General features: G+C 39.5%; 1 protein-coding gene across 2 annotated transcripts in view; it reads left to right on the top strand.

Moving 5' to 3' along the window:
- Positions 1-18,557, top strand: part of LOC132782028 (cytohesin-3) — a 148,147-nt gene that overhangs the window by 83,029 nt on the left and 46,561 nt on the right. For both annotated transcript variants that reach the window (XM_067461305.1, XM_060786667.2), the window contains exons 2-4: positions 14,749-14,831; positions 15,667-15,731; positions 18,048-18,114. In XM_067461305.1, the coding sequence (XP_067317406.1) occupies positions 14,749-14,831; positions 15,667-15,731; positions 18,048-18,114 (215 nt within the window). The remainder of the gene's footprint in view (positions 1-14,748; positions 14,832-15,666; positions 15,732-18,047; positions 18,115-18,557) is intronic.

Raw genomic sequence — 18,557 nt, 5'->3', positions numbered from 1 at the left:
CTTTGTTAGTAACTTGGGGGCTCACTCTATTTATTTATTTGTTAATTTGCAGTATTTGTATAATGCTCTTCTCAACCCCGAAGGGGACTCAGGGTGGTTCACAGTGTCATCTGTATACTGTTAATTTATTGGTCATTGTTTACATTGTCATATGGTATTTTTCTGTTTCATAGCTGCAATGCCCTTACTTCATTTTTCTTTGACTCTTTGCTTTCTTTTTGAAGGAAGCAACCCCTTCTAGGCACTCTCAAAGACATTTGATGTTGGAGTTGGATGAAAAAGATCACTTTATTGCTTATCTCCCCACTTCCTCTTCAGTATGAAAAATTCATTTGGGGTGATCATATCTTACATGTTTGGACATGGGAACATTTGAGTTTTATTTTTTCCTGTTTTCCTCAAGAGAGAAAGCTTGGCACAGGACCAAAGCATTTCCTTTATTTCCCTTTCCATTTTCTTTTCTATATGGACATTGTTCTATCATGATGTTTCATTTTAGAAGACAGTTCGGTATTTTCTGGCATGTCTCTGTTGTATTTCAAGTTTTTCTTCACAACAGTCTTCTGTGTGATGGATTTTAATATGAGATGGATTTGGCACAGAGTTGCAGGACTACTGCTCTCTCCTCATGTGCTGCAGCATGAGTAGAAATAGGTGAAGCGAGCTTATACAAATTCTTGTGCAACTTATTGCACAATGGAACCATGAGAACTGCCCCCATTGCAGAATGAATAAGGAACAATATGGGAAAGGACCTCCTTGTTATTACTCTGAGCTCCTAGGTGGTGCATTTGCAGAGGCCCTTTCCCATAATATTTCTTATTCATTCCAATGAATTAAGTAAACCCTTCCCTCTTCCCATAATACCCATTATATTATCAGTATCTCTTGAAGTGAGATGCACAGTACAGTTTCTTGCTTATTTGCCCATGCTGCCACTTTATGTTTTGGTTGCTAAAATATTTATTTATTATTTACGATATTTTTATCCCTTCTTTCTCAAGCCCAAAGGCAACTCAAGGCGGCTTACTAATTAGCAGCCATTTGATGCCATAACACTCCACAATATACAATGAAAACATTTAAAACAACATAAAAACAATATAAAAACCATTTAAAACATATAATAGCCAATGTCGCCCTGTTAATCTCATTTTCCAGTAGCATCATCTAAGCCGTTCCATGTTTCAGACTTACATAATTCCGTGTTTGTCTATTGCACTGCATTTCCAAAGACTCGTTCAAAGAGCCAGGTTTTTACTTTTTTTCCGGAAGGTCAGAAGGGAGGGGGGCTTATCTAATATCCCTAGGGAGGAGGTTCCACAGCCGAGGGGCCACTACTGTGAAGGCCCTGTCTCTGGTCCCTGCCAGACATGCCTGTGAAGAAGGTGGGATCGAGAGCAGGGCCGCCCCAGATGATCTTAAATTCTTAGTTGGTTCATAGGGAGAGATACGTTCAGACAGGTAAGCTGGGCCGGAACCATTTAGGGCAGGTATCCTTAAACTGAAGGGCCGCAGTTTGAGGATGCCCGGTTTAGAGCTTTATATGCTAAAGCTAGCACTTATATGCTTTTTATTTGTTGCTGTATGTCTACACATTCTTTCTGACTTATAGTGATGCTTAGGTGAACCCATCACAGGATTTTTTGGGTAAGATTTGTTCAGAGAAGGTTTGCTTTCCTCTGAAGCTGAGAGAGAGTGATTTGCCTAATGGGTTTCCGTGGCTGAAGGAGGATATGGATCCTGCTCTCCAGAGTCCTACTTTTAAAGCCTGACAAAGATTTAAGTGCCACTTAGTAAACACAGCACAGAAATATAAAACAAATGTTTATAAATAGGAGATACCTTGAATTACGACTTTCTCAATCAACTTCTCTAATTCCTAAGAGTATGTATAGGCAGTCCTCGACTTACAAACATTTGACTTACAAATGACTCTTAGTTAAGAACTGGAGTGAGACAACAGGATGTGAGAGAAATCTGTCACCCAGAAGGGAAATAACCCCTGGAAGAATTATTATCATGGAGTGTCTCCACTGAAGCTTTATCATCAATCTTTGTTTCCAAAAGAAGCCAACTTTCCCAAAATCCAATTATCACAGGGACAGAAAATGAGGTGAAATCTTTTGAACATGGGCCCAGCAAAGAAAACATGACAGGGGTGCTATCCCAATGCTATCCAAAGCTAACATATATATTTGACTAGAGCTACACTTAAAATGTACCTGTTCTGACTTACACACAAATTCAACTTAAAAGCAAACCTACAGAGTAATTTGGGGATTACCTGTACATACATAATTTGGCTTCTGTTTTTCAAGAGACAGATAGAGAATAAATAATAATAATTTAAAAAAACTTTATATCCCACCACCATCTCGGGGCAGCTCGCAAATGCATTGAAAAATGTAACACACATAAAACGCAACAGTACGCGAGCGTATAAAAAATGACCATTTAAATTTACAACAGTTTTCTATAACACATCATATAAACCCTTATTTTAAAATCCAGTGAAACACAGCAGTGGCTGCGGATATAAAATAGGCTGTATTCAAGTATCAATCCCATAAAGTGCAATCAAAGTGAAATTAATCCTTCAAGTTTAAGAATTAAGATTCTAATCATGGTCGAAGACCTGTTTAAAGAGCCATGTTTTCAGGTTTGATCAGAAAACTTGGAGAGTGAGGGCTAACCTAATTTCTAGGGAGGGCATTCCAACGCTTGGGGGGCCACCACCGAGAAGGCCCCCTCTCTCGCCCCCACCAACTGTGCTTGAGACAGAGTGGGCTCGAGAAGAGGGTCTCCGCAGCAGATCTTTGTGCCAGTTCATAGAATGAGATGCAGTATTGAAGAGAGGTTGGACCCAAAGTGTAAAGGGCTTTATAGGTAATAATCTGCACTTTGAATTGGGCCAGGAAGCTTGTCAGTAAGTAGTCAGTGGGCCCGCTTTAATAGTGGCATGGTATGCTCCCTATAACTAGCCCCAGTTAACAATCTGGCTGTCAACTTTTGCACTAACTGCAGTTTCCAAGCTGTCTTCAAAGGCAGCCCTATGTAGAATGCATTGCAGTAGTTCATTTTAGATGCAACTAAGAACATAGCTATATCCAGATTCAGTATTTTTTTGAATCATTTATCACAGAATTGGTCTAAATTTGAAAGTACTACTAAGTACAATTTAGAGTTATGAAAACAGTCCCTTAGGTTCACATGTAACTCTCCTTTTCTCCTCCTGGGTCTCTGTGGAGATGTTGGAAGCTTCAATTTTGGACTAACCACTGATTATCATGTTGCCAAAATATAAATAATAACTAATCTTAACTATAGTTAGCAAATACAAGGTCAGCTGCTGCTGTCCTCTCCTTTTTGCCTTATCTTTTATTCATGTTGTATTTTGAAATGGTCATATGACTAGTCAAATAAATAAATATTATTATACTGACACAAAAACACAGTATGTCACAGCAAATGAGATATATATGCTGGATTTCGCATCACAAAATCACAAATCGAACACTTCCCAAGCATCTAGAACTGTGCGATATATTTTCGAACGATGCGCGCAGATCCAAGTAAGATGGCCTTTTGCAGTTGACAGATCGTGATTTTGTCAATGTTTATGGTTTCCAAATGCCGGCTGAGATATTTTGGCATGGCACCCAGTATGCCAATGACCATTGGGACCACCTGTACTGGTTTATGCCAGAGCCTTTGCAGTTCGATTTTGAGGTCCTGATAACGGCTAACTATAATAATAATAATAATAATAATAATAATAATAATAATAATAGTTGTTGTTGTTGTTAGCAGAAACAAGCGCAAGCTACAATAAAACTGGAAACCAAGTTTTCTTTATTTCTTATGAATCATTCTGAGGCTCTGGGGAGAAGTGGAACTGCACACATCTTTGGAATGTTAAACTATGAGATAGTTTTAATATAGAACTTGTCAATCACAATGCAAACGATTATTGGACAGACAATATTTTGATGATCTGAAATTACACAAATAGCTTGAGGCTCTTTTTTAAAAGACTGTACCTGGAATGTTGCCTACATATTACAAGCTCAGGGTGTGTCCATTTACATAAACTTTGTGAAAGGCATAACTTCCTCAATGGTGTCACTTGGGAATGTGTGTGGATTTTTTTCCTGTCCATTCATTATGTTTTGAATATGCGTTTATGTCCATAGTGCGCCATTCATTGTGGGAAAAATCAACAAAGCACACTGATTTAAAAAAATGCTTGGTAACAGGTTTGAAAACATGATGCAAAAAGGTAGATGGGAATAGAAAGCATGTATTCAATTTGCTTAAATACATATTTTCAATACTTTAATATTGCCGTCATTGACGTAAGTAAGGAGTTGAAAGGAACTTCTAAGTTCAGGGCTTGTTTACCTCTATGTTAAAGACATAAACAACATGAAAATGCTTTTCAAGGAAATTGTTTTACTGATGAAGTCATTTTTTAAAAAAAAGCAAATTATGATCTTTCCCTTCATGTCCCACCAGTCTTTAATGAGTTGGAAGAACTAGGTATGTGCTGTATTCATTATAGAATTATGTATATTATAGAATCAGTAGCTGTACCTAGCCACATGTTGCTGTGGCTCAGTCTGGTTAAATGGAAAAGAAAGAAAAGAGGAAGAGCAAGTTTCTAAGGGGGTGTCAGAAGGGTCGCCAAATACCATCAGAAAACACAGTGTTGGTCACAGGGGTTCTGTGTGGGAAGTTGGGCCCAATTCTGTCGTTGGTGGCGTTCAGAATACTCTTTGATTGTAGGTGAACTATAAATCCCAGTAACTACAACTCCCAAATGTCAAGGTCTATTTCCCCCAAACTCCATCTGTGTTCATATTTGGGCATATGGAGTATTTGTGCCAAGTTTGGTCCAGATCCATCATTGTTTGAGTCCACATTGCTCTCTGGATGTATGTGAACTACAACTCCAAAACTCACAACTCCACCAACCCTTCTAGTGCTTTCTGTTGGTCATGGGATTTCTGTGTGCCAAGTTTGGTTCAATTCCATCATTGGTGGAGTTCAGAATGTTCTTTGATTGTAGGTGAACTATACGTCCCAGCAACTACAACTCCCAAATGACAAAACCAATTTTTGAGTGATAGTCACTCCTTGGGTTAGTAGGTATTTTGTGACCAAATTTGGCGGCAATTCATCCAGCAGATTTTAAGTGATGATGTCACTCAAAACGAACAGAGCATTTAGATAGATAGATAGATAGATAGAGATGGATGGATGGATGGATGGATGGATGGGATAGATAGATAGATAGATAGATAGATAGATAGATAGATAGAGTTGGATGGCACCTCAGGTCTAAAGCATACCCAATGCAGGAACTCCATCCAGAGTATCTCTAGCAGGTAGCTGTCCATAGACATCTAGAGAAGGATGCCTCTTCAAGGCAATTGGTTCTGTTGCCAAACATTTCTTACTGTCAAGATGTTCCTTCTAAAGTTGGATTGAAAACGAGCCTTCTCAAACTCCGAACCACCACAGCATTTCTAGTTCTACCCTTTGAGGCATCCGATAACAAGCCTGCCAATCCTGAATGAGGCGTGGAAAGTTTTCAAAAAGGTTAAGAGGAAGCTTTAATTATGTAACACCATGAATTAGGTTGAAAATATGTGGATGTGGGGATGGCTAAAACAAATAGAAGGGGGAGAATATGAATATATTGTAGTGGTGCACCTTGGAGGTTTTCCATATTACAAATTGTGCTCTCAGTCTGAGCATTCAGAGGTTGAAAGTAAAATACGAGATGCCTGCCTGGAGGGGATTTCTGAGAACTTCACAAAAATAGACCATGTATATCAAGTCTTTTGTTAACTAGCAGCATCTGTACCCTGTGGCTCTCGTCCAAAGAGTCTGTGGAGCCTGTTCCATACATGACTTCCTGCCTTCCTCTTTGAGAAAGGAATCTGTGTATAGCATTGCTGGCTCTGCTGAGGATTATAAACACATGGTTTCCTTAGAAGTCTTTAGTAGTTAAAAAGCAAGTGGTAAGAGTTGATCCCACTATAAACCATGTTGGGGAGCCCAGAAAATTAGCTTTGTGTGACACTGATTTATGAGATTGGGCTATAAATTATAGTTTGCTCTATTGGTGTTGCAATATGACTGTTGCATAATGACTGAGCTGAGTGTTGTGAGTAAAGAAGTCGGACTAGTTTGTTGAATGACTGAGTTGGGGTTGCATTAATTGTAAAAATTAGTATCCTACAATCAAATCTTGACTAGAAGTCTGCTATTCTAGAACATTTTGTGAATTCTTAAGCTTTTTTTGCAATTGGTTGCAGCTTTGGGTATGAATGTTTTTATGGAAGCTGGAGATTCCCATGTTTAAGTAAAAAGGACATGCCTTTTTGAGTGTTCAGGCCCAGACTATTTGATTACCCGCATTCCCATCTACAATCCTGTTCAGACCTTAGGATCATTGGAAGGGGCCCTCCTCTTGGTCCCACCCCCGTCTCAAGTGCGGCTGGTGGGAACAAGAGAGGGGGCCTTCTCCGTAGCCGCCCCTTCCATCTAGAACTCCCAGGAAATTAGAACAGCCCCTCACTCCTCTCCTGTAGGAAAACTTTAAAAACCCATTTCCGCTCACTAGTGTGTAGCGAGAAGGAATTTTCTATTTTCTGTTTTATACAGAATTAATTGCCTTAATTGCTTAATTGCCTAATTTTACTATCTGAGTTACCTAACTGATTAGTTTATATCTTTACCAAAGTTGTCCAATTGTGTTCTAATAACCAATAATAACCAAGGGCAAGATGGATGGATGGTATCCTTGAAGTGACTGGCTTGACTTTGAAGGAACTGGAGTTGGCCACAGCTGACAGAGAGTTCTGGCGTGGGTTGGTCCATGAGGTCACGAAGAGTCGGAAGCGACTGAATGAATAAACAATAACAATATGTGTATATTACATACTTTTTGTTTATGGCATTGAATTTTGCCATTTTTGTTTTTGTCTCCCCTGTGTCCCTCTGGGGAGAGAGTGGGGGTTAGAAATAAAATTTATTATTTTAATTAGGGTCGGAAAGATACAGTAGGCAGGAGAGAACAGATACAGAAGAATGGACTGGTCAGGTTTGTGTTTAAAGTAGGTATTAACTTCCAAATGGGCATACGTTCAAGCTGACCCAAAATATCATGAGATTTGCTAGAAGAAATAGCAGCTAGAAATAGTGGGGTAGTGGTGGAAATGACCACATCTATATTACAAAGTGTTCTGTGTCTATTACCTCACCAAATAAGGGTGCACATTAGATTTGCATAATACAGTGATGTTAGTGCTGAGCTAAAGGAGGAAGCTGTTTCAGGAGCTGCACCTCAGGCTCCAATCTCAGGGACATCCTCTCTAATTTAATGGACAAGACTCAATGCAATGCGATCCTGGGACTTGTAGTCTGGTGAGGTATCAGCATTCTTTAGCAGAGGAGAATAATAATATAACAACAACAACAACAACACATTATTTATATTCCGCCCTTCTCACCCTGAAGGGGGCTCAGGGCGGATCACAGTACACATACATGGTAAACATTCAATGTTGCTTTGTATACACAATACACAGACAGACAGAACAGAAGGAGATGGTTTGTTTCGACTCAGTGTCCAACTGCTTTTGGTGTCATGGAAGGTTGGGCTCGAGTCCAGGGGATGCTGTTGTTCTATCCTCTTTGACGGAAGAGGTGTCAGGACTTCCTCCTTCCTTTTGGTCACCCAGCGTTTTCTGATCTTCTTTTTTTATGGTGTCGTAAAACATCTCTCCCGCTTTTATTGGTACCTAATTTCTCTAATCACAGCTGAAGCTGTTTTCGAATTGCTTAGGTAAACAATGAACTAGGCTGACAGTTGGCAGCTCACGCCAACCCGGGGCTTCAAACTTGCAACCTTTAGGTTGATATATCTTATAATTGCTGTGCTAAACCTTGTAAAACTGTGCCCAAGGCCTTGTAAAACTGCAGCCCCAATGACTCAATAGCATTGAACCAAGGCAACTAAAGTGGATTCATTCTATAGCAGTGGTTCCCAATTTTTGGGTCCCCAAATGTTTTGGCCTTCAACTCCCAGAAATCCTCACAGCTGGGAGTTGTGGGCCAAAACACCTGGGGATCCACAGGTTGAGTACCTCTGTTCTACAGCATAGATGCACCCCAAGATCTTCCTTTTTGTTGCTGGAAACTTTGGTGTTCTTTTTGTTTTAAAGGAAGAAATTCTAAATAGACAACCACTTTTGGCCAAATGATAAAGAGTGCACTTTTTGCCACTGTGCATTACATTAGGCAGCAGATACTTTTTTCTAGTTTCAGGGTTTTGAAGATTGCAGATAGTGATACACAGGAGCATCCTCGTATTATTGACAGATTTTAAACAAACCTGCCTAGATGTACGTTTTTAAAACATTCTGTTTTATCTTAAAATTGCTGTAGTTTAAGGGTTTATCTATTGTTAGGCATTGCAACATTAAGATTTCAGACTGTACCCTCTGATGCTTTTGAAGGTTACTTCAAGCAAGATTAGTTCTGCATATGTTGAAGTGGAACGTTTCTGTGTTTGCTGTACTACCGCCTTCAGATATGGCTTATACACAAGAGATAAATAAGAGAGAAAGAATGAGAGCCAACCTTTCTGTCCAGGCGAAACAAAACTTGGAAATACTACAAGGAGTGGTCAAGACAATGGAATATGCTGCCACTCTCCTTTCACCAACCTCAAAACCATCTTGAAAGATGCCACATTGTGGAGGAGGCACAAGTTTGTTTTCTGCTGCTCTAGAAAGTAGGACACAGATCAATGGATTCAAGTTGCAAGAAAAAAAGATTCCACGTAAATATTGTTGCGCTAAGCGTATCTCAGTCAAGACCAATGCAGAAGACACAATAACATTGCACCCAGGCAAGAGGAAAAAGAACAGAAGAACCTGACTCTTATCAGTAGAGTTAAAACATAAACTTGCAGTGTTACAAACAGTGCAACAAACTTACAAAGTCTTTGTAAGCAATACAGAATAAGGCTTCTTCATCTTCATCCAAATGAGAGAGCAGTAGAAAATGGTTGAGCAAAATACCTGAGCAAAGGCTCCTCAGAGCAAAAGCTGAACTGTATTCTAAAAACTATACAGTTATATCCCACCCGATGTGGTCCAAACTTACTAGTTGACCTACATTAGCAGCTGCACATAATAATTAACAGCATAAGGTTTTCTTTAACACACACATACTTGATCCTGTAACAAATATTAGGAAGGACTTCCTGATGGTGAGAACTATTTGGGAGGGAAATATGCTGCCTTGGAACAAGATCTTCTTCTCCAGATTTTTTTTAGCAGAGACTGAGTTTCATTACAACCCACCTTTTTAAAAAATTTATACGCAAAACAGTGCATGTATCACATCCTGAACTGTATGTGTTGTTTGTAAGGTGCTTCTGCTGGTGAAAGTTCATTTGGGGGAGGGGGGAAGAAGTAATCATAAGGCAAAATGGTTTAGGGAGCTTTTAGCAGCTTTTAAAAAGTGTCCGCAAGTAATTTGCTCTTAAGTTAGTCCTTCTAATTTTCTCATATGTAGATAATTTTGTGTGTGTGTCAGGAGCGACTTGAGAAACTGCAAGTCACTTCTGGTGTGAGAGAATTGGCCGTCTGCAAGGACATTGCCCAGGGGATGCCCGGATGTTTTACCATCTTTGTGGGAGGCTTCTCTCATGTCTCTGCATGGGGAGCTGGAACTGACAGAATGAGTTCATCCTGCAACCTGTCGGTCTTCAGTCCTGCTGGCACAAGGGTTTAACCCACTGCGCCACCAGGGGCTACATAATTAAATCATAATTATGTAGATAATTATGATTTAAAACCCAAATAAGACTACCTCCCAAACAAGGGATACCTCCAGGCAGCAACAGCCAGGCTTTGTGGCTGCAAAGCTACTCAATGCTAATCAAGTTGGCTAATTGCAACATTCACGCTTGCTTCAAACAGACAAGAGTTCTTTCTCCCATTCTGGACATTCCACAGATACACACACACACACCTCATTTGCAATAAACCTCAGAACAACTCTTTGAGGATGCCTGCCATTGATGCAGGTGAAATGTCAGGAGAGAATGCTACTGGAACATGGCCATATAGCCCGAAAAACACTGTGAAGAGTTCAGTCTGCCACTGAATAAAAATCAAATACTTTCAAGATTTTTGTGGTTTTCTGGTTTGAAATCTGAATGAAAATAAAAAGGGGTTTAACTGTACTACGTTTATCCTATTAAATAACTTGTTGTGAGTTCTGGCACTAAAAGAAATGGAAACTCCTTATGTAACATCATGTCAACATCATGGTATGCTTCATCTATTTGGTCATTTGGACTGAAACAGCTTATTGCCAAGTGCAGGAAATCGCCGGTTCCTTTTCTAAAATAACATCCTTGACCTTTCCTCTGAAATACTTCCTGCTGGTATGAATTGGACCACAATAAGGTTGGCAGCAGTTTGGGAGCTAGAATATAATGTATGCTTGAGGTTAGATTCCTGTGTGGAACGCTGTGCCAATGTGTATTATTTTAAGAAGTATAGTATAACTCCCTTATCCATAGATTTGATACTCATAGTTTCACTTAAACACACTTCAAAAATATATATCCCTCCCATAAGTGTCAATAGTTTTCTTTAAGACCTCCAGTGAAGTTCTAGAGTATGGTTCCAGTCTAAGTATAGTCAAAATATAGGGTTTGCAATTATCCAAAGTTTCAGATATCTATATACTTTATTCCAAGGATCCTCAACTTTTAAATTCGAGGGCCAGTTCAAGGTCCCTCAGACTGTTGGGTGGGTAGAGTACAGGTGAAGAAAAACATAAATAATAATAAAATAAAACTTTATTTATAACCCATCACCATCTCCCCAAGGCCATAAGGCCAAGCCCAACAAATACATCAACATAAAACAATACATTGATAAAATATAATAAAGCGATATAAGATAAGCACGCAATACAAAATAAAGTCAGAATAGTCGATCACGATGGGCAGGGCCAGTGAACAAATTCCTATGCATTCTTCACATACCTTATTTGTAGTCCAAAAATCCATTAAGGAACAACATTATATTTAGGTTGCTGCGAGTTTTCCGGGCTGTATGGCCATGTTCCAGAAGCATTCTCTCCTGACATTTTGCTCACATCTATAGCAGGCATTCTCAGAGGTTGTGAGGTCTGGTGGAAACTAGGCAAGTGGGGTTTATATATCTGTGGAAGGTCCAGGGTGGGAGAAAGAACACTTGTCTGTTTGAAGTAGGTGTGAATGTTGCAATTGGCCACTTTGATTAGCCTTGCAGTTTCAAAGCCTGGCTGCTTCCTTTGTTGGGAGGTGTTAGCTGGTCTTGATTGTTTCATGTCTAGAATTCCCCTATTTTCTGAGTGTTGTTCTTTATTTACTGTTCTGATTTTAGAGGTTTTTTTAAAATACTGGTAATTAGATTTTGTTCATTTTCATGGGGTCCCTCCTTTCTGTTGAAATTGTCCACATGCTTGTGAATTTCAGTGGCTTCTCTGTGTAGTCTGACATTGTTAGAGAGGGCCAGCATTTCTGTGTTCTCAAATAACATGCAGTGTCCAGGTTGGTTCATCAAGTGCTCTGCTATGGCTGACTTCTCTGGTTGAACTAGTCTGCAATTCACGTTATGGTCAGATCTAGTCTGCCTTTCATGTTCCTTGATTCAAGGTGACTAAAAGCAACATTCCCACTTGCCTCTAAATGGACAAGCATTCTTTCTTCCACCTTGGACATTATTCCACAGATATATTAACTTCACTTGCCTAGTTTCCAACAGACCTCACAACCTCTGAGGATGCCTGCCATAGATGTGGGCGAAATGTCAGGAGAGAATGCTTCTGGAACATGGCCATACAGCCCGGAAGAGTCACAGCAACCCAGTGATTCTGGCCATGAAAGCCTTCGATAAAATGCTACATTTAAAATGAAGAACGATTTTGACCAACATACACTTACAATTATTTTACTAGGAAGTGTGAGCATGCTTTTGGCTGATGAGATAGTCAAATTAATTGGGATTGTTGTTGTTGTGTGCCTTCAAGCTATTTCAGACTTAGGGTGACTCTAAGGCCCCTCACAGCTGTACAAAATGCACATTGAACTGGATTATATGGCAATGTGAACTCAGATAATCCACTTCAAAGCAGATATTTCTAACTAATGATGGTTTCTCGCAATGTTTGGTTTTAACTATAGTTTGTCAAAGCAAACCATGTGCTATGTGAAGTTTTGTTGTCTGATAATGATGTTTAAAAATAGCCATAGCTCCAAGCAAATGGTAGTTAATTAAAATGGAGAAAATGGTTTTCATTTCCTTTCAGACAGGAGCCAGGGGCCGGGGCCAAAGGAACAGTCATGTGCATATAATATTAAACTGTGGTTTAGTCATGCATACCAACAGAATTCCTACTCTAATTCATATGATATATATGTATGATCCTCTTACCCACACTTGCAGCCTCTTTACTCTCCCTTTTGCAATGGGAATAATCAAACCAAATTTTCTCTAATTAACAACAGTTTCTAGTTTCTTTAGCAATAGCTTAAATGGAAAACTTATGCGTTGGATATAAAACAGAGTGATAATAGAATTAAGATGAAGGAATGTTCCAGTATTTCCTTATTTCTGGAATAATAAGTGTAATATGAACACAATCTATACACATAATAGAAGTGAAGATATGTATGTATGTGTGGCTAGGGTGCCCACTTCCACAGACAGGCTCCCACTCTCACAAATAGCTATAACTCCCACTACTCAGAAAACACCAATGGCCCTCCCTCCAATGACATTGTGGGTTATAGGAAGCACTATAAACATGTACAAGAGCCCTGTCAATCTCTTCCACACACACCATACTGCCCATCACCCAAGTGAAGGCTTTCATACGGGGACAGTTTCATCCTAGATTTTCTGCTTTTCCTCCAGCACTGACACCCCAATGTTTCTTACTCTCTCCATTGGTGTTAAATTTGCATGACTCCACCCACTGCCTCTCTCATAAACCTTTCTTCTTTTTTATGGCACACTGCAAACAGAGGACTTGATCAGTAACTGAACATACAAGAGAGGTTTGGGGAGAATTCACCATGATTTATAGGAGTTGTAGGTCCTGGGATGTATAGTTCACCTGCAATCTAAGAGCACTCTGAACTCCACCAATGATGGACCTGAAACTAACTTGGCACACAAGAACCCCTACGACCAAGAAAAAATACTGGCGGTCTTTAGAGGAATTTATAGGAGTTGTAGTTCAACTACATCCAGAGTGCACTATGAACCCAAACAATGATGACTCTGGACCAAATTAGACATGCATACCCAATATGCCCAAATTTGAATACTGGTGGGTTTTGAGAGGAATTAGCCTGGTAATTTTGGAGTTTGTAAGCACTGGGATTTATAGTTCACCTGCATTCTAAACCTTCACCAAAGATGGAATTGGACCAAACTTGGCACACAAGGCCCCCATGACCAGCAAAAACATACTGGAGGTCTTAGGGAGAAATTCACCTTGATTTGGGGGAGTTGTAGTTCACCTACATTTAGAGAGCACTGTGAACCCAAACACAGATGGATCAGAACCACACTTGGCACACATACCTGATATGATGAAATTTGATTACTGGAGGGGTTTGAGGGGAACTGACCTTCCTTTCTGGAAGTTGTAGTTACCCACAACCAGGGAAACTGTGACCTCCACCGATGATGGACCTGGACCAAACTTGGCACGCAGAACCCCCATGACCAGTGTTATGGTCATGGGGTCGGGACTCCTGGGGGGGGGGGTCACAAGGGGATTTCAGAGGGGTCTCCAAACACCATCAGAAAACACATATTTCTGGAAGTTTGACCCAATGCTATTGTTGGTGGAGTTCAGAATGCTCTCTGATTGTAGGTTAACTATAAATCTCAGCAAGTACTCCCAAATGATAAAATCAGTCCTGCCCCCCAACCTAACCAGTATTCAAATTTGGGCATATCAGGTATTTGTGCCAAATTTGGTCTTGTGAATGAAAAAATATCCTGCATTTCAGATATTTATATTACAATTCATCACAGTAGCAAAATTATGGTTGGGCATCGTCACAACATGAGAAATTGTATTAAGGGGTCATGGCGTTAGGAAGATTGAGAACCACTGCCCATGACTAACTCAACCTATTGGAGGGGTTTGAGGGGACTGACTCACCATAATGGGAGTTGTAGTTTACCATACAGCCAGAGACCACACTGAACCCCATCGATGATGCATCTAGAGCAAACTAGCCCAACATAACATAACAAAGTACTGATGGAATTTCTTGGGGTTAACCTGCCATTATGTCAGTTGTAGTTAAATTACGACCTTATGCATTTTGTACAATAAAAATTGCCTTTTTCAAATAACCCCGACAACGCTGGGAACTCAAGCTAGCACAGAATAAAATGAAATGTACTTTGCCTTTCGTAGTGGGAGAATTGCTCATGACTTTCCTCCAAGCCTTAAGAGATCACTGCATTTGTTAATTAATTCATAGTTCTATGTACTTACACTGCTATTTTGCTAAAGGTTAGTTGCTGTGAATGTCATCTGTGTTGCATTGACATAAACCCTGTTGGTGCGAATGTGGTTTTTTCTTGTAGAACAGAGTCTAAATCAATTATATATAATTGTGTGTATATTCTTTTCCCTTAGTGCCCAGTGACCTTTCTGTAGAGGAGAGGGAAGAGCTTTTAAACATTCGACGCAGAAAAAAAGAACTAATTGATGATATAGAGGTAATTGTATTTCTTAAATAAAGAATATTTCTCCTACTACAAATAATGGTACCACATTTCTCCATGTGCTGAGTTGTGTTACATTGACATAGGTTTAAAATGCAAATTGCTGTTAAGATAATGTTATTGACATGACACATGTATATAAATAAAAATGTAATGTTCATTTGTGGGATTTACATAACTCAAAAATCACTGGATGAATTGACACCAAATTTGAACACAACGAGTGACCATCACTCATAAAAACACAGAAAAACACAGCAGAAGAGACTTAAAAAGCCCAAAAAATTAAAAATACTTTACAACGCATGTGCAAAACCACATATATACACATACACAAATATATACACACATATATACACTCACAAAACACATATACACAGACTGGGCCACAGCAACGCATGGCAGGGGGCGGCTAGTATATAATAAAATAATTTAAGTAGATAGACTGGAGCAGATATTTGTGTTAGGTTGTATATGATTGCTAATTTTTTAAAATTTTATTTTATTTAAGTAGACATACATTTGCAAGTGTTTGTTGCATACAGTGCAATACTTTCTATCTATTAATAGTTCCATAATCATTTATCTGATAATGTATTTCGGATAAGGGGTCGCAGTCTACTATCTAAATAATACATATAAAAATATCATAGACTCTTACTTTACATCTGCTTCTTCCTTCTCTACAATCTTATAGGGTCCTCTATATATTTTTTAATTTAATTTTACATTAATGATTGCTAAATTTTAAGGTAATAGTCATCTTAAAATTATGCCCTTGCTAGAAAAACTAGCAATATTGATTTGTACTTTTCTCTATTTTTGACAGCGGTTAAAGTTTGAAATTGCTGAGGTTATGACAGAAATCGATAACCTAACCAGTGTGGAGGAAAGGTAAGCTTGATTTCCAGTGTGTGTCCTTTATGGACAGGTAGCATCTTGTTCCTTACACCTTTTTAAACGATTTTTCAGAAACCTCTTTGTTTTTGATCCTGGAAGAATCATGGCTTTATAGCCACCAGTACACTATCTGTCTTGCCTCTTTTGGAGGTGAAGAAGAGACACACTGCAGCTTAACAGCTTAATTGAAATTGACATACCATTGTCTAGTTACTTGTTTACTCCACATGTCCATATAGCACTGGTTTTCCTATGCTATTGTGGATAATGAGACTTGAAGGTCTACGGATTTTGGCATCCATGATGGGTCCTGGAACCTTATTTACTTACTTAGGCGATCCCTCGTTGCCTGAGTATGATGGCCTTCCAAGTGTAGTGTCTTGGCAGTGGATACATAGGTGACTGTGGAGCCCTGTTCTTGACCCGCATGTTCTTCTACAGTGAGGGCTTCGGTTTCCAGATGGAAGGTGGTCACGGTCAGGGTTGGCTTGATGCGCCTTCATCCTCTTGGCATGCTTCTCCCTTTCGCCCCGCATTTGTGTCTCTTCAAATTCCACAGCACTGCTGGTCACAGCTGACCTCCAGTTAGAGTGCTCAAGGGCCAGGGCTTCCCAGTTCTCTGTGTCTATGCCATAGTTTTTAAGTTTAGCTTTAAGCTCATCTATAAATCTCTTTTCCTGTCCACCAACATTCCGTTTTCCATTCTTGAATTGGGAGACAGTGATCGGGCATTCGGACAAAGTGGCCAGTCCAGTGGAGTTGATGGCATAGAAGCATTGCTTCAATGGTGATAGTCTTTGCTTCTACCAGCATGCTGAGATTTGTCCACCTTTCTTACCAAGAGACTTGCAGGATTTTTTCAGAGGCAACGCTGATGAAATCGTTCCAGGAGTTGAGTGTGACTTCTGTAGACAGTCCACGTTACACAGGCATATAGCAGCGTTGGGAGGATAATGGCTTTATAAACAGGCACCTTGGTCTCCCTACAGATGTCCCAATCCTTAAACACTCTCTGCTTCATTCGGAAAAATGCTGCACTCGCAGAGCTCAGGCAGTGTTGTATTTCAGTGTCAATGTTGACTTTTGTGGAGAGGTGGCTGCCAAGGTAGCTGAAATGGTCAACATTTTCTAACATTACACCATTCAGTTATATTTCTGGTATTGCAGAGGGATTGGCTGGTGACCGCTGAAAGAGCACTTTGATTTTCTCAATGTTCAATGAGAGGCTCAGCTTCTCGCATGCTTCTGCAAAGGTGTTTAGAGTGGCTTGTAGGTGGTCTTCTGAATGTGCACAGACTACGTTGTCATCAGCATATTGGAGTTCTATAACATATGTTGTTGTGACCTTGGTTTTGGCTTTCAGTCCGCTGAGGTTAAATAGCTTGTCGTCTGTGCGATAGATGAGTGTTTAGAGTGGCTTGTAGGTCGTCTTCTGAATGCACACAGATTGCGTTGTCATCGGCATATTGGAGTTCTATAACAGATGTTGTTGTAACCTTGGTTTTGGCTTTTAGCCTGCTGAGGTTAAATAGCTTGCCATCTGCCCGATGATTCCCACTCTGGTGGGAAGCTTCCCATCAACAAGATGAAGTATCATAGCGATGAAGATGGAAAATAAGGTTGGGGCAATAACACATCCCTGTTTGACGCCTGATTCCACCTTAAATGGAACCAAACCCCAGCAGATACCAAGGGTTCACTTTACTTTTATTAGTGTGTTCTGTCTAGTACTGTGTGTTTTGCTCTGGTACTTATGGGTATGAAATGATAAATTATTGCTTTGTTATGCCGTGCAGATATCCCCAGCCTTCCACACAATCTTTTCCCTTTATGTCTGATCTGCAAAACATTTTTGTGTGATACAAGTGGCACAGTTTAGGAGACTCCTGTGGCTTCATTGGCAGATGTCCTGCTCAGCCACTGCAACAGTATGTGCTGGCAAAGCAGAAGTTCCAAACGCTTATTTGCCAGGGCAGTGGCTCAAAAGATTACGCTGTCAATTGGCTTGGATTGAAATAATCTAGTTTAACTGGTTTGTGGGTCGAAACCATAAACATTATCCTCTTCTTAATCTTTCTGTTGCTCTAATACGTGTCAGGGGATTTTAGTACAATTTATAAACATCTGATATAAAACAAAAGCTACTTTGAATTACTTTATCTGGTATGTATCTCTTTTTCCCTTTGAGGTAGGATACCTAGCTGTGCCATCCTCTGCATTCTCGCTATCTAACGATGAACATATGACAAAAGCGTAAAATTTAAATATCCAAGATGTTTAACTTCTGTTTTCCTATCACCCTCAAAACAGCAAAGCCACCCAAAGAAATAAGCAAATTGCTATGGGAAGAAAAAAATTCAACATGGATCCCAAGAAGGTAGGGTGGTTTTGTTTTGTTTGTTTTTCTCACTTGAGAAACTGTGCTTCTTATTGACTAACTAGCTGTCCCCTGCCACCTGTTGCTGTTGCTGTGGCCCAGTCCGTGTATATGTGTCTTGTGTGTGTGTACATATATACTGTATATACTCGAGTAAAAGCCTAGTTTTTAGCCCTTTTTTTAGACTGAAAAGGTCCCCCTCGGCTTATACTCGAGTCAAGGTTATTTATTATTTTACTCTGTTATTATTATTTTCATTTCATTTATTATTTTATTATATTTATTATTATTACATTTATAATTTTACTTCATTATTATACATTTATTATTTTACTGTATAATTGTTGTTATTGCTACATTCATTATTTTACTCTTTTTATTATTGTTGTTATTACATTTATTATGTTACTCTATTATTATTGGAAGGATACGTAAGCACATTT

The sequence above is a fragment of the Anolis sagrei genome, chromosome Y, assembly GCF_037176765.1.
Source record: "Anolis sagrei isolate rAnoSag1 chromosome Y, rAnoSag1.mat, whole genome shotgun sequence".
NCBI classification, from domain to species: domain Eukaryota; kingdom Metazoa; phylum Chordata; class Lepidosauria; order Squamata; family Dactyloidae; genus Anolis; species Anolis sagrei.
Note: the sequence above shows the minus strand (reverse complement) of the source record. Positions and strands in the feature narration are given on the sequence as shown.